Source organism: Clupea harengus, chromosome 14 (genome assembly GCF_900700415.2).
Source record: "Clupea harengus chromosome 14, Ch_v2.0.2, whole genome shotgun sequence".
In the NCBI taxonomy this organism is placed as follows: Eukaryota; Metazoa; Chordata; class Actinopteri; order Clupeiformes; family Clupeidae; genus Clupea; species Clupea harengus.
Window position 1 is genome coordinate 27,295,607 of NC_045165.1, and position 21,644 is coordinate 27,317,250.

The window sequence follows — 21,644 nt, forward strand, 5'->3', positions numbered from 1 at the left end:
TTATTTAACAACATGACAAGAAATACTAAAGAATGTCGCACGGGACACAAAAAACTCTGGAAGCGACTCCTCATGGTGGGTCCAATCTTAAAATAGTCTTTATTTAGGAATAATGGAAAGAGAGTTCGTTTTCACATTCATTGGTTTGCTAGCATCAAAAGAAAGGTTTGTTGGTGAACATGTCCAGCTGCATTATTGTCACCAGCATGTTTCAATTCACTGGACCTCAGTAGCCATTTAGAAAGGAAAATATCACCACACTACCGTCATGTCAGACACTGTTTATTACAAGTTACACTGTCTTCATTTGCAAAGAACTGTGAATATAAAATTCAAAGTAAGTTACAGTACAGAGAAAATAGTATGCTCATATCTGGACATTAAAAAAGGAACAATCTTAGCAGGAGCGCCTTTTGACGACTTTAGCTTTTTCACCCCTCTGGCAACTTGCCAAGTCAACACATTATTTCAATTCAATCGGGCTGATTCCATTCGACACTTACCACCCTGTACACTGGTAGCTACAAACGCAGGGGGATCATGAACACCATACTAATCGAGTGGGATTACATTAGAATGCAAGACTCATGATTGCTCCATCTCCCCTTAGCATTTGGATCTCAAGAATTCAAGCCATAGCCCAAAGTTTGCTTTCCTATATAAAAAATAAAAAAAACTATCAATAAATTAAAAAAGAGAGAAAAAGGTGTTTTATAAAATCCAACAATTCCAAGAATGTACAAATAAAAAATAAAAGCAATGCTTAAAATTTAGGCAAATTGTGTATGCAGTGCACAAATTACAGCAAGGCAGATAGTCTGAAAAAAAAAAAGATTTTTCTTTCGGTAGTTTCAGCCTGACTCTTGGTCCCATTGGGACTGAGGTCAAGAACAGCTCAGTCAGACACACAGCTCCCCTGGGTCCGTGTCCGTGTCTGTGTGTGCGGCTGTGCATGTGTCTGTGTCTGGCTTTTGCTGTGCATCAGTGCTCAGATGGTTGCTGAGGCCGAGATTAGTCAGCGAAAGTTACCTGATGTGGCTCACAGGCGAGACCTGTTGCCATGACGAGGGCAGCATGTAATTCATCAGATGGCAAAACGAGGGGAGCGATCCCCGCCACAACTGGACTATACACTGAGCCCAAGCAGAGAGTAAAGAGCTGAGGCACAGACACAGAAACAGACACCAGAGGACCCCCTCAGGGGGAACACAAGCTCCAGGCCAGGGGTGAGAGAGCCAATCACCAGTCTCACAGGACTGTGGTGGACTCCTGGCTTTTTATTGGCTCAAGTGTTTTTCTCCCACCCCACCTTCAACTTGATACTGATGAAAGGCAGCAGAAAAAGGGCAGCTGAGTTACTCCTGGCCCTCTGGGAAGGCAGGAGACACTTCCTTCATTTCACCATGGTGTTGTTCAATTTCACCGTCTCTCCTCTACACTGCAGTGGAAAGGCTTCTTCTATAGTGGCCAGTCACTAAGGTTGTTTCATGCCACGTCTTCTAACTTTGGTCTGGGCGTCTCGTGTGTGTCGGTTGCGTCGCGGGCGCTAGGAGCTGCCGTTGGCCGCGCTGCTGTCCCCGCTCTCGGCTGCCTCGTAGAAGCAGTCCTCGTTGACGACGGAGGTGAGGCTGTGCACGCTGAACTCCCGCTCGAGCAGGGCGTTCAGGTCCGCGGCCGCCCCCGCCGCCTCCGTCTGGCTGTCCAGCGAGCGACTGTGCTCACGCATGCTCAGCAGCGCCCCCTGGCTGCGCCGCAGGCTGCCCCCGCCCGAGCTCTTCCTCTTGATGGGGCAGAAGTGGGCGCGCTGGAGACCGGGCTCGCGAGGCGGCCGTCTCTCGGGGGTGTCCACCTCCCCGCCCTCGGGCAGCACGCGTGGGGCCTGCGCCCGGCTCGCCGCCTGCTCCTCCGACAGACGCAGCCGCTGGAACTGGGCCTCGATGGCGCTGGGCGGCGACTCGCTGCGGCCCTGGAGGTGCTCGGTGAACTCCTCGTCTTCGTCGCTCAGGATGTCAGACTCCTTGAGCGGCTCGGACGCGCCTCCACGGGGCACGGAGGAGGAGGTGGCGACGGAGGACGGGGAGGGGGGCGAGAGGTTGGGCCTGGGGGGGAGGCTGTCACTGGGGGCTCCGCTGCTCAGGCTGGCCTCGTCGGAGTCAGCCAGCAGCCGACACGACGCATCAGTGTGGGGAGCGGCGGGGGAAGGGGGGTCCAGTCTGCAAAGCCAAGAGGCCCTGGTGGTACCTGCAGCACACACACACACACACACACACACACACACAGAAACACACAAGTCTGTCAGGTTCCCAGCATTCAGTGAGGGTACCATCTGGTTGATATGCTACAATCACAGCCAATTATCCCCACTGAGATGATTGCGTACACAAGCAGCGGGCTCAAACAGTTCATCAGAGAGTATAAAGGTCACATGCCCCAGAGACGGAGCTCCTTCCATTCCCCACTACGGAGCATTATCATAAACAACAATATCCTCCCAATTTATCAAACTATGCTACTGCAGTTTCTTCCCTAATGGATGGTCCTCTGTGTGAGTTGTTCCTGTGAGGTAAACTGACCTAGCCTTGCGGAGGAGGGATGGGTCGTGCGCATCGGGACCACACGGTCCTTGCAGGCCCGCTCTCCCGGCAGTTCGCTGCGCATGTTCCGCCTCAGAACCGAGCGGATCACTTTGATTATGTTGACTTTGTTTTCTGGGATGCTGTTTGAAGAGAGATGGTGTTCTCATTAGTACTGGCCCAACGTATGAAAGACTCTCTTAATCCCCCCCCCCGACACACAGACACAGTCCACACACCTGCTGCACAGCTGAAACACCGTCTCCGGCCTCCCCTCAATCTCTGACTTGGTGTGGATCAGCTCCCAGATACAGTTGGTTTCCGAGCCTGGGCCAGAAAAAGGGGATTCATATTAACATGACGAAGAGCTCCACTCACATGCACACAGACATAATGGAATTCAATCTCTATGCACAATCTGTCCTGCCCTCGTCTTCTTTTGGTGTCAACTCTACGCACAGCTGTCTGTGCATGCTACGCCACAGCTGTGGTGAACAGATGAGAGGAGGCTCACCAGCTGAGTTCCCCAGGCGCACCTGCAGGGAGGACCGTGGGATGAGCCAGCGGAACTTAAACGGGTCCGTGTCTCCATGGGACAAGCGCGGGCCACTCTGCACACACACACACACACACACACACACACACACACACACGAAAAACAACAAGGTGGGTGAGGGAAGAATTTCGTGTTTTGATAAAAGAGCACTAATTAGGTACATGAGACGAGATTTTCCTCGGGGAGGTAGGAAGTCTCACCATCTTTTTCTTCAGCTTGTTGTTCTCCCGGTAGACGAGGATGACCGCTTTCTTGAACACTGATGAGAGAGAAGAGAGAGTTCCTGTGAATGTGCACCAGGCAGTGTGGCCAGTGTCTGGCCCTCTGATAGGGCGCGCTCCACATTTAAGATGGGACTCCCTCACATCTCTGTCAAGACTCTGCCAATGCCTTTCCCAAATCATCTCATTTTTCCTCTTGTTTAAAAAACGGAATCAAAGTGCCCAACTAAAACCCATTATGGAATGCCATTATGGAACTGCAGGTAGCAATGTGCTTGAGCTCAATTTCCATCCATTTCATCCCATGGGAATGGTTGTTGGAATGGATATCTTGGTCCATTCTAGTGTGGTCTGATATTGTGAGTGTGTTTGTGTGTGGCATATGGTATCTGACGTGGTACCCTGGGATACTGGCAGTGCGGGTGGAACTGGTGAAGCGTGCTGGGAACAGATGAGGCACAGAATGGCACCGTTCCCCGTGCAGCCTGAGTGCATCACTCACCAAAGATGGTGAGCTCCGGGTCCTTCCTCATGCGGCCCAGCGAGGGCAATGGGTTGAGCCAGATGACAGAGGCATGCATAAGGAACTCTCCCATGGAGATCTCTGTGACCTGAGATAGAGAGAGAGAGAGAGAGAGAGAGAGAGAGAAAACAGGCCAGGGTTAGTCCAGTCCCATCTCATGACTACAGATCTGATCGCGGCTGGTTAATGGCGTGTCTGTTTGTAATACCACACACACATGGTCAGAAAGTCATCAAAGCCCCAAATGCCTCCAAAACACTATTTGACATTTTGACTTATCTGTGTTTTATAACATGATAACAGTTTAAAAAAAAGGCAGTGTGGGCAATATAAAATAGAACATGATAATTCTACTAAAGACAGCTGGCTTTTCATAATGATAGCGAACGCAAAAACATCTATTCAAAACAAGTGGAAATGTGGGAGTTTTCAAAGCAGAAAGGAGAATGTGAACAGGAGGCTGTATTAGCCAGGAAACAGAAGGACACCCCTGCACAACACACTGGAGGGAATGAATGAGTACCTCCTACAGGGTCCATGTCTGACATTGTTAGCAACATCTCTAATTAGCATGCTCATTTACTTAGCTAATTCTGGTCTCTGTGTGATTGATGTGTTGTGTCAGGTGTGCTCTTGCTTGGCTGAAAAGAAGCCCTTCTGTCACTGTTGCCCTTTGAGGATACGACTGCCCATCCAAGTTTGAAAGAGATAACAGGTCTGTTGCCATCAGAGTGTGTGTGTGTGTGTGTGTGTGTGTGTGTGTGTGTGTGTGTGTGTGTGTGCGTGGTGTGTGGTGTGTGGTGTGTGGTGTGTGTGTGTGTGTCAGACTGAGGGGGTAATGGGGGGGGGGGGGGGGGGGGGTCACCTCTTTGTCTGCAGTGCTCTGCTCCGCCACCAGCTGGTCAAACACGGTGCCGTAGTCCTCATAGATCTTCTGCATGTCGTTGATGTGACTGGCCACCTTCTCCATGGCCTTCAGGGCCTCTGTGGACACACAGGAAGAACACATGGAAGAGGCCATGTCACTCTGAGGGACTAGCAGGTTACAGGATGATCACGCCTGATGCGTATAGCTGAGCTTGTACACAACATCAAATCATTAGGGATGGTGGCCTCCCTACTCTTCATTTTTCACCGCTTTCAACACAGGCTTCTGTTACACATTTGAAATTCAGCATTCAACATTACATTTGGTTGGTTTGTTTGTATAAAAAAAAAGCTCCTTAACGTTTTTATATTAAGACTCACAGTTGCTAACTTGTGCTATGACTAAATGCCAACGAGGTAATTTGCAGCTGCCTTGTACGTAGATACAAATAGATATGTGAAGGGTGTGTGTGTGTGTATGTGTGTGTGTGTGTGCGTGTGTGTGCACACACCTGTCAGGTGGTAGTGCTCCTCACTCTCTGCGTCGGTCAGAGACACCAGCTCTCGCAGCAGCAGTGGGTACTTGAGCACCCTCTGCACCGGCTTGATCAGGTAGGACTCCAGCGTGGAGGAGTGCTGCTTGGTCGGGTTCCTCGCGTCCAGGAACTCCTTGAAGGCCTGGTCCGTTTTTGCTGGGGAAGATAAGACGACACGACACTCAGTTCACACTTTCACAGATAGTATACACAGATGGCCATTCTCAGTGGACAGTGCTGGGGACTGCATGTCGGAGGGGGGAGGGGGAGGGGGGGGGGGAGGGCTGGCAGGTACCAAGGACCTGCACTGATACATGTCCACAAGGGGGCAGTAGAGGCCACTCAGCATCTTTTTTTTTTTTTATAACCACTGCAGCAAAATGGAACCACCGCATAACACACCACACTAAGCAGCTGCAGGTAAGCAATTTGTCGGCGGTGGCCATTGACAGACGTGTCAGCTGGACACGGAGACAATGAATGGTAATCAGTTAAGTGATGTCCAAGGCAAATCCAGCTCCATCCATGTCTGAGACGTTTAGATTCACATGGAAATCAACAGGAGCCATTAGAGCAATAATTGAGGCACTCAAATCCCACAAACTGTCAACCATTGACACTTCACGCAATACTGACAAGTAATTGGCAGGCAATTAGCAAGTAAACACATTCAGTGTCCATAAAACCCTTCCACTGCAGTGACAAAAGGAGACTTCAGCGCCACAAAGCGGTGTGAGAATGTGTAATTATGGGGGCTGCTGACACACACCCACACATTGCCCTGCCCCCCCCAGACCTCTTCTTTCCCAGCAGAACTGTCTCTCTCTCTCCCTCCACTTCTCTCTCTCTATGTCTGTCTGTCTCTCTCACACACACACACACATACACACACACACACACACACACACACACACACACACACACACACACACGCGCGCGCACCCATGTCCTTCTCGAAACGACTGGAGCTCCTTGCCAGGTCTTTTTTTCCCCCCGTCGGTCATTAAAATGTAATTCTGGTACCTGCCTCTAGAAATGCAGCTCGGACCTTGTAATGGGAGGAATTAAAGAGACGCTGGGGTACAATTTTCCCCTTACGTCGCAATTGAGGCCACCCCATCGCTCCCATTCATTCTAGACCGGGCAGCCTGCCCAAGACGGGAAAGCAGGCCAATGCTGGAGGCATAAATTAAGTTCAACATTTATATTCCGTCATATACTGAGAGTCTCATAATGATTAGCCCACACTGTAAGCTTTTTACAACCCTCTCCTCGTTATAAACCAGGCAAACAGCCCCTCTTAAGGAACCGACAGAGGAAGGCCGGCTCACCCATCAGCACTAGATACCAGAAGTGCAGGAGAAGGTGGACTACCATCCTCTTCCAAGTCTCCTACCGAATTAGCATGTCCTCAACTCCGATTTGTAGCGATGCACTTTTCCCTCACCTAAGGGCCTAGACGAAGTTAGCGAAGTGGACCACGTTATTCATTCATAACCGAGGGGGAGGGGGTAGGGGGGGGAGATGCCAACAATAATCTCATTAGCTTAAAAGCACAGACAGTGATGCAAGGAGGGTGCAATGGGATTTAAAAAGGGAGAGTGGCTAAGAGAGAGGGAGGGGGAGAGAGAGAGAGAGAGAGGGAGAGAGAGCGATGATGATGAAGATGGAGAGATGTGTGTGCTCTTGCAGTGGCTACCTCGTTCCAGGACCTTCTGAACCTTGATGTGATTGGCACAGAAGCCGCTGTAGAGCTTGAAGTGGTCTGCGTAGTACAGGAAAGACCCGCCCAGGGAGAAGAGCAGCTTCTGCAGAGACAAACACACCCAGAGAAGCTCAGCGTCAGAGGGACTACTCGCGCAGTCATGTTGGTGTCTGCTTCCTGCTGCTCTGTGTTGTGTTGTTCACTTCTCTACATGCTGTAGTGCTCTTATCAACGGAGCCGCTGTTCCACTTAAGCCTGTTTAAATCAATACAGCCGCACCTCACGGTGACTCAGTGGAGCACGCCGGCATGACAGATCATCAATATTTCATTTTGCTTTATTGGACACTCATTGAGAGGCAAGTTTATGTTGGAGGATGACTTCGCTGAGCTTGTTGACTTGCCGCAGACGTGACAAGGAGAGACGGGGTGGGGTACCTTGAATTGCATGGGGGTCTCCAGGGTGCTGAAGTCCGGGGAGGATGCGATCCGCTCCTCGAGGGTCTGCAGGAACACCCTCTGGAAGTCCAGCATCTCGGGCAAACTACCAAAGAGGCTCTCCATCTGAACGAGACAGGAAGCCACATCGAGACAGCATTAGGGAGCCATACACACAGAAGTGCTTCTTAATACACCACACCATTAAAAGGTCACAGCCTCTAAAGCTTTAATATTTCGTCAGATGAATTTGCTGAGACACTGCTGCAGTGTGTTCATGGCATGCTAAGTCATGTCTTGATGGCGCTTTAATTTGGCTCTGGGCTTAGTGTGCATCGACTGATCTCTCCTCAGGGAGACTCTGAGCGGTGTCGAGGTCATCACCAGGTCACCAGGGCGACTTCGTGGGAACTGCTGGGCTAATACGCTGGTCATTAGCACAGGTGACTGCAGGCAGCTCAGCCAGAAGAGTGTGCAAGCACGTGCTAACTAAAACATTAGCTAACTAATGAGACAGAAATCCTTTTGCTGGGTATTACAGACACTGAGGCCAGCTACCACCCCCCCCCCCCCCCCCCCCCCCTCTCAAGCTCAGCAACAGATCAAATCCATATCAGATCCTGAGCTGTTCCAGAGTCAGTTGATATTTGGGTTTGTTATTAGCATTAGCACGTGATGTGTCAGTTTCAGGCAGTGTTACCTCATCTTGCGTGAGGAAGGTCTCCTTTTGTAGCGGCTTCAGGTAGATCTCAAACAGACAGGTCAGATCCTGAGGAGGCGAGAAGAGAGAAGTAAAGGTAAGAGTCAAAACAGCAACACTGACATGTTCTCCTGACATCTCCGCGGTGCGCCTCCCCTCCCCCCAGCGCCTGTCTGACACGTCGGAGGGTTTTTGAAAAACAAACTGATCCTCAGGAGTTACCCACAACCCCAGAAGCACAGTGCTGTCAGACACTTGGGGACACAGTAGAGTTTTGTTCAGAGCCGTGTTATGAGATTCTCGCACACATCTGATCCTAAGATGCTATTGCTCACGCTAATGAGCCTAAAGAGCTTTATTTCATTGCAGTGCACAAAACACCCTCCATCTGCAAGACCACACAGCTTCTTAACAGAATCCATCCCCCACGCACAAGCCTATTTCTACAAACACATTCCCACAACCACATATACACACACACTCACACACAAATACATGCACACACACACACACACACACACACTCACGCACACGGAGATTGCTGCCCTGTTTTGCCTGCTCCACCCGTTTTAATGCACTGGCGACCTGTCAGGGCGTCAGCGTGGATATTCTCATTAGCCTGATTTATGGGGAGTCACCAGCTCGCGAACGCAGCACATCCCAGACAAATGGCTCCCTCTCCGGCAAAGGACACTAGGAAGGCAGTGCCCCCCCCCCTCTCCTTCCCCAACCTCACACAAATCACCAAGCAGCAGCATGATCACCCACTTCCCCTGATGCACTTTAAACAGGAGGGGTGTGTGTGAGGGGGGGGGGGGGGATCATCACAGACACTCTTTAAGCTTCTCAAGGGGGGTCTGCTGAAACATGAACGCTGCCAAGGCTTTTAAGAAATGATCCAGGTGAAACCGCACCATTTTTTACTCACCCTCCCCGTTTAACCTCTCAAGGTTTTTTCGATTATTCAGCGCAGAGGAATGCCTCACTGTCTGAGGAAACGGTGCTCGCTTTTCATTGGGCGGAGGAGCTAATTAATCAGTTGGCCTCAAGGCGATCAATACAGAATCTATCCATCTACCCAGCTCGTCTGCCGCAAGTACCCCTAAGGTCTAACATACAAAGGCTCCATTCAGTGTGTATCCTCACTCCAGTGGCGTTGGGATCCAGCTGAATAAATGGACATGAATGTGGGAGTGAGTAGATGATGGCCGCTCAATGTCCCGTGCAGACAGCCGGCTACTGCTTCAGCGTCATAAATCTGAACGTGAGGAATAGTCCACACAGTAGATCACTGCTAAAGCTGTGGCAAGCAGCTTTCACAACTTGCTTTCTTAATGCAGCAAAGATGGATCAGCCTATTCATAGTAGTGGGGAGAGTTTGCACTGGTGGATGGTAATGGCTGTCATGTTGTTTCCTCTCTGTTTGGGTCCATTCTAATGAGTGCCATGTGAAAAGAGAGCTCACACAGATGAGGCCGGAGTGAAGCAGCTCTTTTGATCTGATCCAATTAAGAGTGCGCCCACACCTTGACGTAGGACTTCTCCGTGTCCACCAGCTCCTGGATGACCTTGCGCAGCCTCTCTGTGGCGGACATGTGGCGAGGGCAGGGCCTCAGCGGGGTGGGATCGGGGCCTGCTGCTTCCTTCTGGCTCTCCATCAGACCCCCGGAGCCCTCCTGGAAGGAGTGGTACAGCGTGCACACCGTCTCCACACTCTGCAGAGAGAGAGAGAGAGAGAGAGAGAGAGAGAGAGAGAGGGAGAGAGTGAGAGAGAGAAGGAGAGAGAGGGAGAAAGAGAGGGAGAGAGGGAGAGAGAGAGAAGGAGAGAGAGGGAGAGAGAGAGGGGGAGAGAGAGACCAGTTGAAACGTCCATTTCATGACAGAATGTTGTTGAGTTACCAGGAATGATTTTGAACACGGGTCTTTGAGCAGGAGAGGTTGAAAATGTATTCACTAAGGCACACCATTGAAAAGTTCACCACTGAGTGGGTAAGGTGGGTAGGGGGGCGTTTCAACAAGCACAGCTGCACATCTAAAGAAGAAAAAAGCAATATTTTCAAATGCTGCCTTTGGTGGCTTTTCACCCCCTTTGCAAGTGTATTTTTAGAGAGAAAGTGTTCATTATGTACATGGCGTAAGATGGGCAGAGCTGAACAGGAGAGAGAGGAGAAAAAGAATAAGAGAATGGAAGTGCAGAGAGAAAAAGAAAAAGAGAAAGAGAGAGAGAGAGAGAGAGAGAGAGAGAGAGAGAGAGAGAGAGAGAGAGAGGACAGTGCAAGATTTCTCCTCTGCATGACAATGAGACGGGGTGAGCCCTGCTGACAGCCAGCCCATCAGGAGGCCTCTCTCTCTCTCTCTCTCTCTCTCTCTCTCTCTCTCTCCTCTCTCTTTCTATCTCTCTCTCCTCTAAAAGCAGTGTCCTTAGCTGAGGACTAAAAGCAGCACAACCTGCCTTCACCATTCGAAGGAGAATAGTCCCTGAGACTAGAGTACGTGTGTGTGTGTGTGTCCTCACTGCCATTAACCATACTCGCATGGCTGTTATCTACTTAGACACTTAAACATCAAATCATAAAGCACTTCTTTCTCTTTCTTTCTCTTTCTCTCTCTGTCTCGCTCACACACACACAACATACTCCCCTACTAAAAGGAGGCGCATGCTGCGGTCCTGAGGAGGAGGAGGAGGACTGTGCTCCACGCAGACGCGGGCTCACGTGGGAACACAAAGTGCACCGGAGTGCTCAAGGAGAGTGGTGGTCTCACGCCCAGCCCACAGCCGCCTTCAGAGACTAGGGCTGCTAATTACGGTGAGTCCTCAGAGACGGGCAGAGGAAGCTTCAAAGCTAATCAGTGAAAGTGGAACAGAGCTGCCCATACAAGTCCACCTCCCGGTGTGGACACCCAGGGAAGGAGCCTGCACAGTGGGATGGTCCTGTTCAGGAAAAGACCACCACTGTTACAGCTGAGGCCATGTGCATCAACGCAATACATTGTGCTGAACCCTTTGCTATGCATAAAACAGTATTCAAGAAAACATGCGTACCTCTGCACGTGGTCTCAAGGTGGCATACGCAGAATATTTGTAATTTGCGACACCACGAGAAACTAACGGTGATACAAGTAGGCTAACAGTATTAATCATTCTTTCTCCTGCAGGTATTGCTAAATGTGTAAGTCTATTACTGCCGTAACCGAACTGTCAATGTAGCTATAAAAGCCAGCTATATGGGAAGTGATTGACAGGTTGACTTCAAGATATATTGAAAGGTACAGTATGTAGGATTTAGTGACATCTAGCGGTGAGACAGCAGATTGCAACCAGTTGAATACTCCCTTTCCAAGCGTGTATGAGAAGCTACGGTAGCCATCAGGTGCCATTAAAACACAAAAGGCCCTCTCTAGTGCCAGTGTTTTGGTTTGTCCATTCTGGGCTACTGTAGAAACATGACGGTGCAACATGGCGGACTCTGTGAAGGAGGACCTGTTCCCTAGGTAGATGCGAAGGGTTCATTCTAAGCTAACGCAAACACAACGATTCGTAGTTACAAGTAATTAAACACTAATGAAAACATAATTATAAATACTATATTCCATTCCTGCTAAAAGACCACCCTAAATCCTGTACCTAGCAAGCTAACTACCTAAAAGGTATGCAAAAACTCCAACACCACCAACAGCCCAGTTGACACTGAAGCTTGCCAGCACACTAACTTGTATTTTGGCAATATAGCTGGCAATGTCATGCTGTGGAAGCTTTTCTTTCATTTTTTGCAGGGTGTTCCAGCCCGGAACACAGAACTACATAGGGCATATCCTGGATGGCTAGTGGGAAAGACACAGGTGTTTATCTGTCCTTCACATGACCATATGCTATCAAAATGAATTTGAGGATGGTACCAAAACTATCTCCCTATAAAACCGTACCTCAAAAAGTGTCACATTTTTGCATAGTGTTCCTTTAACAGTACAAAGGCTGGAATTAAAATTCGTTTTGCAGCGCTGTCAGGTTTTAATAGTAATTAGAATAGTAATTAATAGTGACTATATACTCATATTGGAATACAGGCACTAAGACTTGATCAGTGAAAGAAACTTAAATGAAATGAATACCCAAATTATTTTAGACTCGACCATGACACTTGCAAACATTGTAGCACAACAGCCTGGATGACTCATTAATTCTTCGTTAAAGCAGTGAACAGTGGAAATTGCAAAATGGAGAACTCCCTGATCTCTGTAAGAATACATTGTCAATTAATACAATTAAGTCAGTTCTATTTATATATGGCAAGGTGTACGCAAAGATTGATCCAATAGGCCCTGTGTAGTCTGCAGAGACTCCGGGGTACCCTGGCTGTCACATTAGGAATGCATACGTTCCACATGCACTAATGTTCTGGACATGAAACATACTCTGCAGTCTGTTGGGAGGCCAGCGCTTCACGCACATGTGTCCTTGCTATCGCTAAAGCGCCGTGCAAGCCACGCTGTTAAATGGCACCGTGCTCACATACATACATATACCAAAATACCCACAGCGAGGCAGTGACACAATGGAACACACTCAAATGTGCACACACATCGGTACACACATGCATAGAGCATGTATGTCTTCAGTGAACATGTATTCAGTGACGTGTCCACATTCACAGGGACACATGTACACATGCGCGCACAAACACCATGTGTATGTCCCATAATCCAATCCTGCAAGCATTAGCTAGTAGAGACACTAATCGATGGAGGGGAGGAAAGGAGAGGAGAGGAGAGGAGAGGGGAGGAGAGGAGAGGATAGGAGAGGAGAGGAGAGGAGGAGAGCGGAGAGGAGAGGAGAGGTGTGGAGAAGAGAGGAGAGGAGAGGAGACGGGAGGGGAGGAGAGGGGAGGAGAGGAGAGCCCATGTCTCCCGTCTCTCTTCTCTCACTGATAGCAGTAATTGTGCCGAGCGCCTGCCTGCGGTTTGCTTTTGCTGCAGTCACCGGGGGGCTGAGGAGAACTCTGCAGGTCGACTCTGCCTATCACTGCGGCTAACACAAACACCTGGACTAGCCAATGCTTTGTTTACTGCCGCAACCCATCAACCCATCCGTACAAACTCTGACAAGCCGGATCGAAGAGTTTCAAACAACAAGAGCTGAACAAAGTCACTGGTACACACCGAAGCCACCATGCGTGACACGTGACGGATGACCCAGTTATCTCATTATGAGACGGGGATGGGGAGCCTGTGGAGGGAGTCAGAGGGAGGGTAGGATGGGGGAGAAAAAGAAAGAAAATTACAAGCGACGCTGACAGGTCTCGGTTCAGCCCTCCCCCTCATCGCCGTCGCCCTCCTCTTCCTCCTCCTCCTCCTCCTCCTCCGCTGGCTTGCTCTTGACAGCTCCAGAAATGATGCTCTGTGGCTGTCAAAGCTCCGCTCCATACCCTTTCTCGAGCAGCCTCAACTCTGTGTGCCGCACAGAAAAACTTCACGCCTCTGCCCCTTCAATCACCAGCCTGGTCCCCGGTGGCTCCAGAGCCCTGGCCCTTGACCCTCTGCCCTCGTCTGTTTGGGATCCGACACCCCAGCGGCCCCGCTGGGGGCCTCCAGCCGGCGGGTGCACTTACCATGAAGAGCAGCCGATAGAGGAGCCTCCACGCTGCGGTGGCCTGGCGCTGGGTGCGGCGGGCCAGGGAGCAGCCCTTCCTGCGGAGCCGACCTGACCGTGAGGCTGGCATGGTGGTGGTAAAGCTGGGGCTACACTCGTCCAGCTGGTCCTTTTCCCTCACTCGCTCTCTCTCTATCCCTCTCTGCCTCTCTCTCTCTCTCTATCCCTCTCTGCCTCTCTCTCTCTCTCTCTCCCTCTCTCTCTCTATCTATCTATCTCTCTCACACACACACAGACCCACACACACACACACACACACAGTTTGCCTCATGTTGAGTCTTCTCGCTGCCCTCTGCTTGTCAGTGACCAGCCTCCTGTGTCAGGCCTCCAGATTCCTGACAGCCGTGAGTGGAGCCTGTCCCTCCAGAGCTGCGGGGGCTTTTGATGGGATCTAACGCATCGATTCGGAGGGGCCCGTTCTGTCCGCGTAGGCACAAGACAAAACTGCTGCTGCCCACCAAAATCTGCATATCAATCAGCGTGGACTGAGAGCACCCCTGCGCTGTTGGTGGGGTGGGTGGTGAGGGGAGGTTGGAGAGGTGGACACACACACACACACAAACCATCACCGCCACCACCCCCACCCCCACCCACCCCCACCCCCACCCCCACCCCCTCCCCCTCCCCCTCCCCCTCCCCCTACCTCGCGTGACCGAGCGCAGCTTCCAGAGCACATAATGAAGAGGCCAGACACCACTATCACGCTGCCAAAGGCCCAGGCCCTTTCAATACATCAATACAATGACGACTCTTCTGGCTGGCCTCACCTTGCTGTCATGAACAGGCCCAGGCCTGAGTGACAGGGGGGCGCTGAATGGGGGATTCACCACAACTGACTGTGGATTAAAAACACAGAAAAGGAAATGCAGGGGGCCGGAGCACAGCAGCCCAGAGTAACCTCTCACTGCCGCAGGCTTGCTTGGCACGGTGATGAGCTTGAGCCCTTCACATTCGGGAGCTTTGTGCGCTTCTCAGGAAAGCGGGGCAGCACAGGCTTGACACACTCGCCATATCAGGCAGACCTTTCCCTTTGAAATGTGCTGAGAATTTTCAGATGAAGTAAACACCACCTGAGGCGCTGACTGCTGTGTCACGAAGGGATTTGGTGCCCAGTTGGTGTTGGTAAACAGAGCTTCCTGAAGGTCACTGGATATGAGAGACAGAGCCTCTTTCATTCCAAAGCCAGGTCACCTGATCCCCAGCCTGCTGGCCACTGAGGGATGCTTCACAGGGACGTGCACAGACACAAGCACCAGGCCGTGTGTATGCAGGGACACCAGCCCGACCTTCCTCTCTATCAGATCAATGCAACCAGGTGTCCGCCCCCAGCAATCAGGGACATACTGGGAGGATTCAAAACAGTTGCTGCTGTGGCAACTTGTGGCAGATTTATTCATCTTTGAACATTTATCAAGCCACTGCAGGTCAAAATGACATCGGTCACTGTGTTTCTGCAAAACTGTAGACCGTCTGAGAAATTCAGCGTATTTACAAACAGTGAATCTGCATCCAGACAAAACAAAGCTGCAGGAGACAAACAACCACAATGAATTGTCAGTATTGTGCCACATCATGACTGTCGTGACTGTGACTGTGCGTGAAGCGAATAATCCAGTGTGCTTTTTTTGCTTTGTGCCCTGATGGTGCCTCTGTGCATATGAGAGCTGTTGTTTTCACACCACACGAGGTAACTGAATTAACATGGAGAGAAAAACAACATAACTGGGGTCACAGGAGGCTGTGTAGGAGGCACAGGGATTAGCGCTCCTACGTGTCGGCCGAGACTGAAATGGATTATCCTGGTCTGCTATTTTCTATGAGCGAGGTACTATAACCACCATCCACATCTCTCCTCAGAAAAACATTCCTAAACAATGCCATACAGACAGTTTTTTTCCCCTTCGTACTTGACATCATTCGCCATGAAGAAATTGAGGGTGGTGGTGGTGGCATGCAGAGAGAGCGGGTCGGGCATCAGTGTCATCTCTCTCTCTGCCAGCTGTCTACAGTTGGTCCATCACAGATGAAAATGCCCTAAAACTCAAAATGGAAAAAAAAAGAAAAGACTAGAAAAGTAATCTACACTAGAGGTCTGTTGTCTCAAAACGCACAAAAAATAGGTTGTAGCCAGAGGCCCCAGGTAAAATATGGCGTGTCCCCTGAGTGCCCCTTGCCCATTCCTCACTGGGAAATATCCTGTCATGCAGTAGTAAAGCCCTGACAGGACGTGATTCATCCCCTAGGTTAGGGCTATTGTACCATGTTGCCATCTTCTTTTCAAAGCTCAATAAATAAAGACACTTGCACATAAATCAAACAGCGAGGCAAGCGGATCCTCAATAATTCTGCCCATTATACGCCGTGGTGCTCATTTTAAACAAATATTATGTTGCCACAGTCTCTGTGGAGTTTGCAGCCCATGTTTTAATAATGAAACCCTCTCCTATTAAAACCCATTCTAAGGAGTCCCCAGAGCATGCACGATCATACTCTATAGCACACAACACAACACTGATGCATTAGAACGCCAGCAACATAAATGCTGAGCTCGATATAATAACATTGCAGCACAGCACCTTACAACGCTATTGCATTGCAGCGTTAGCTACTTGACTGATATTGAACTCAATCTAACAGCGAGACTGATGTTATTCAAGGAGCACGGCAGTGAATTACCCAAACTACACAAGCAATGAGGAGTGTTACCAGGAGGGTGGATGCCTCCGCCGCCTTCTCGCAGGCCATGCAGGCGGCCATGTCCTGCAGCAGGCAGGCCAGCTTGTCTCGGAGTAGCCGGCACAGAGTGAGCAGGGCAGAGCCCAGGAAGATGTCCTTGTCCTCGCCCACGCACCCAGGCCAGAACCAGCACATGGCCAGCAGAGAGCACACCGCTTCGGCCGGCAATTGCTCGCGGATGAAGAGCTCGATGAGGACGGAGAGGTATACGCAGGGTCTGGTGTTCGGCCCGGTCCTATCAGCCATCGGTGCCGACCCAGTCTCGATGAGCTGCCGCCTCCACTCTTTCCTCTTTGTTTGGCGCTCTCTCTCGCCACTCTTCCCCCGTCCGTCCTCCTCCAGCCCCAGTGAGCACACGCCCCGGCCACCCAAACATAAGCCCATCTTATTAGCCGGCTCATGGCCATATGTTGACTGACGGGCTTAGACAACCAACTTCCCACCCACCACCCCGTCGTGTTCTAAGCAGGGGTGTTGTGGATAGTTATTTTATTAGGTTTCAGAATCCTCTGAAAACTTCTTTCTTGTTTATTGGTCATAATTACTAATAACAACAATTCATAAAAATATGGAAGATATCCATTTTTCCCTCAGCCATGTTTTCAGTGAGGTTTGTCTGTCTGTTTGTCGGGATTATGCAAAAACTCGCCACCAGATTTTCCTGAAACATGGTGGAAAGGTGTAGCATAGGCCAAGGAAGAACCCATTAAACTTTATGGCACGGGGCGGATCCCTGAATAATCTTTCACATTCGTTAACTTTGCGAGATGGGGCATTTGGCCTCGGCCTTGGTCTGTGCTCTCCGAGCGCCCTTCTTGTTTTATTGGTAAAATGCTACTAGCATGGTGCTACTAGCAGGCTCCAGAAAAAGCTGAGATCAATGAATCAAAGCTGCAGCTAGTTGCACCGTCCACTTTGACTCTTGCTATGTCAGCCCTTGAAAATGTGTAGCTACTCCTACCCATGGAGATCCTTTTAAAGGCTATTAGTTAGTTAAGGTTTGGAAGCATTAAAGTAGCTTACTCTGCTCCCACCACTTGGCCAACAGGATGTTACCCATGAGAAACGCTGTGCTGCCAAAGGATTGAGCATTTAACCCAACACACAAGAAACCATGACGGTACCATTTGTGTAAGCAATTGAGATTATACTGTATTTGCCAGGCTCAGAAATCAGAGAACACAACTAAAGCCCATTTGAATTTATAAAGAGCGGTTAAGTTTGGCAAGCTGAACAATAAGTCTGTAACAATTCTCTTATATAATATTGTTCTAAATAAAATGCGATCAGTTTACAGGGCAAGTTCATCCTCTAATATCACACAAGCTATGTAAAACAGTACTAGCCCAAATACTTCATTTGTGAGCAGTGGAATTAGTGTACTATGATGATAGACTAGGATGTCTGCCTTTTTTGGGCTGCTTTTGGCCAGATTAGTGCAAACTCTTCTGTCCACTTAGTTAGGGATCATTTCCTCGCCCATCTGTTTATGACAGGGGGAAAACAGGCCTTCCACCGGTGCTGCAGGGGGGCTTCTAATCAAGGGCGGGGTGGGGGTGGACACTAGAAAGAACGGCCAGCAACATCAACAACAACACATTTTGTCCCCTATTTAGCTAGCTGTTAAAAATCATTCCTCTCTCAATGATAAAAAAAATCATGAAATGCTGAAAAAGATCACATTAACTTTTTATTTAATTAAAAACAATCTTAATATATTCTAATGCACTATACCAAAACGGGCATATGTTGGCAGCCTTGAAATGTTTCAGCCTTTCATGCCATGCCGAGTGGGTCACGGATGATTAGCTAACAGATAGCTGGCATTACGAATGAACCCCCGCCTCATTGGGAGCCCCATCTCCTTGAGAACCAGGCTCATAGAGGGTTCCTGAGAGAGAGCCATCCCCTTGAGAACCAGGCTCATAGAGGGTTCCTGAGAGAGAGCCATCCCCTTGAGAACCAGGCTCATAGAGGGTTCCTGAGAGAGAGCCATCCCCTTGAGAACCAGGCTCATAGAGGGTTCCTGAGAGAGAGCCATCCCCTTGAGAACCAGGCTCATAGAGGGTTCCTGAGAGAGAGCCATCCCCTTGAGAACCAGGCTCATAGAGGGTTCCTGAGAGAGAGCCATCCCCTTGAGAACCAGGCTCATAGAGGGTTCCTGAGAGAGAGCCATCCCCTTGAGGTGGGGGGAGTGCCACGGCAAATGCCCGCCACTCTGCCAACCTCTGGCCCCATTGTGCCGGGCTTTGGAAAATACCTCTATTAGACGGTCTCAGCCAGAACTAACTATTCATGGCTTTCAGCAGCGTGCAGAATACGCCTATTCAACGGGGTAATGGGAACAAATTGGAAAGAAGTAGACCAGGAAATCAAAGCGTGTCACTCTCCAGAACAAAAGTGATTACACGCTGTGACAAGAGGCTGGAAATAAGTCCCTTCCCCACCAGGCATCCAGATATCTGTTAGAGATAGCGCCACGCACCTATGATGATAGATCTAATCTATTAGGGCTCATTGTTCTTTATGTTGTTATTTTCTGCATTTGAGCTCCAAGGCAGCGCACAGAGGCTTGAAAACGGCAACATCTGTGATCATTATCGGCTCCGCACGTGTCTCCTGCTGCCTACCATTCCTGAATATCAACACCCTTTGATGGAGCCGAGCCGCAGTGGATCCTGCTGGATAAACAGCCACGCAGGCTAACAGACTGAGGAGGGAGCCTAGGAGTGATGGAGGGTGGTGTAGAGGGACTCGGGGGCTTGTCACTGGGCAAACAGAGGGAATGGCACAGAAGCCTGCTCCATCTAATCCACCTCCTCACAGATCAAACGCCCACCAAAGACACAGAAACCTTAAAGGCAAGCTACGCGCTGCAAGAGTCCATGCTGTCGCACTGCAAATTAAGCTCACTTTACATACTGCCATAGCATACCTGCGTATTTAAAGTATAGACTGCGTCAAGGAACTGAATATATATATATGTGTATATGAATAACTAAAGGGGATATGAACTGCATCGTCCATGTTCATCACAGTCAATATTTTAATTTTAATATTGTCTAAATGAAGCATGTGATACATTAACATTCTTAAGGAGATTTGATTAATGCTCTGCACATTAACAGATTTGCTAATTAACTTGTAGATGAAACAAAGGACTTATTTTACCAAGAAAAAAAGCCACAGCTTCAGTTTATTTTAATTTGCATTATTTACTCATTAAAAGCTGTGACAAGGACTTTGCAATGTGACGCCCAAATATAAATCAGCTATTTTAATGAATCCATTTACACATCAAAAGCAGCCTCTATACAAACTCTGCTGGAGAGAGGCTTAAGAAAAAGATAAAGGCAATCACAAGGCACAGATGACCAGCTCATACTCACTGTGAAGGACTCAATGCATAGAGGTGAGGGAGAAGGGTCCACAAATCAAGAACCCCTTTTCTGTGTTGCCAAAAACTGTTTTCGTTGATTCAGAAAGACAACATGCTAACACTATAAAGGCAAAAAGGAAAGCTCCTCTGACGCCGGCCAGCGCTAGAGACTTGCGTCGTCTTCAGCGTGCACTTGCAAAAATTATCCCTCTTGCTTTTTGCTTCTAATTCTATTACGCTGGGGAGCAGGCCTTCTATCACAGGCATACGAGTGCACTGGAGCCAGCCAGTCTGTCTGGGCAAGGACAGAGGGGGACAGCTCTAGCGCAGCTTTCCAATGTGGCAACCGTCAGGAACATCAGCCCATTTTTTGGCAGCGTAGCGGCCACAGCTGTGCCACGAATGCCAGTGAGCAGGGGAGATCTGCGTGGTGCCCGGGCATGTGTTTGCGCTCTGGGAGGACGCCGTGCCCTCGCTCGGAGGGGGTAATAAGCAGCCTCAGCGAGGCCTCAGGGGGTGAGGGAAGGGTAATAAGCATGTAGCGGAGATAATGAAAAATCCCAAGCCTATCTTTCACGCTGCACCTAGACTCAGAAGACCAAGTGCCCGGGACTGTGTTCACTTATCAGGGCAGCTCAGTTCAAACAAAAGAAGAAGCTCCTCTATGACCACTAGTAAATACAATCCCTAATTTCCTGTAATTCCTACATATCCCAGGTACTTTAGGTGATTATTCACACAAATGAGTGCCAGACATGTTCCATGGGGAATAAAATGGCAACCAGACGGGACCAAGCCTCTGGCAGAGCCCTAATAATGACTCTGTATCCATGGTCAGCTCACTACCACACAATCAACAGCTTGTTTACATTACACATTAACACAAGCTCATTTGAACTGAATTCCCATGGTGGTGTGGTGGGGAGGCCAGCTGAAAAAGATTAAGCCCGTGATGTTTGCTGCCAGCCGTGGGCACAACCACCACGTCTCCTGGCAGGTAGTCTGTGTACAAGACTCCATGGCTCACGCTCACGCTCACGCTCACACAGGAAGCCAGCTGGGGTTCTTACCTTGCTGTGCTGCACTGGCTTGTGGCTATGCCGTCGATGCTGCAGACCATTCTCCACGCTGGGTTCTAGGTGCTCGCCGGGGGCGTCCTGCCCTATGGACACGTCTGACAAGAAAGAGAGATGCTGGTGTTACACAAGATCCTTCCCAATCCCTGCTCACAAGACCGCCACACAACGCTAGGTTTAGGACTCACCCACTCAGCTCTTTATCAGATACTCATAGTCATAAAAGTCATACTAAGCTGCAGAATTGGCTCAACATGCTACTAACAGAGAGAAGATATGCAATTCTCTGGGTGCGGTGGGAAATACTGCACTCCGTGACTTGTTAAAACATTGCATAACACCAGTAACATTTGAGCAGTTTATCAAAAGACAGAGTAGTTAAAAGTACAACTGAGGGGTGGTTTCTGAGGTGACCTCCATGCAGTGGCATGGGCTTGTGTGTGGTATGTAAAATGGCGCAGTGTGCCGCTCCTGCAGTCATAAATCCTGAACAGAGGAAACCCACCGTGGGGAAGCCACACACAGCACAGCCTCGCACCTGCATGCACAGGGGCATATTAACCCACACACACACACACACACACAGGCACCGTCAACACAGTAGGGTCATTCTAGGAGAACTGCAATAAGCCGGAGGGAATGCCAGAGTAAACATTGCATACACTGTGGGCTGGTTCTGCTGTTCAAA

General features: G+C 49.6%; 1 protein-coding gene across 2 annotated transcripts; it reads right to left on the reverse strand.

Annotated features, from left to right (window-relative positions):
- Positions 1-75: 75 nt before the first annotated feature.
- On the reverse strand, positions 76-21,504 carry tiam2a (TIAM Rac1 associated GEF 2a). Of its 2 annotated transcripts, none has more exons than XM_031581007.2 (13): positions 20,951-21,504; positions 9,645-9,833; positions 8,119-8,187; positions 7,419-7,544; positions 6,976-7,084; positions 5,253-5,432; positions 4,739-4,857; positions 3,853-3,961; positions 3,330-3,388; positions 3,088-3,184; positions 2,813-2,900; positions 2,574-2,716; positions 76-2,241 (listed from the first exon to the last, which is right to left on the reverse strand). In XM_031581007.2, exons 2-13 carry the CDS (start codon positions 9,774-9,776, stop codon positions 1,547-1,549), a joined length of 1,926 nt encoding a protein of 641 aa, XP_031436867.1. In that variant the 5' UTR covers positions 9,777-9,833; positions 20,951-21,504; the 3' UTR covers positions 76-1,546. The 2 variants fall into 2 exon arrangements, with proteins under 2 accessions (XP_031436867.1, XP_031436866.1); XM_031581006.2 differs by lacking the exon at positions 20,951-21,504 and adding an exon at positions 16,472-18,043.
- Positions 21,505-21,644: the final 140 nt, after the last annotated feature.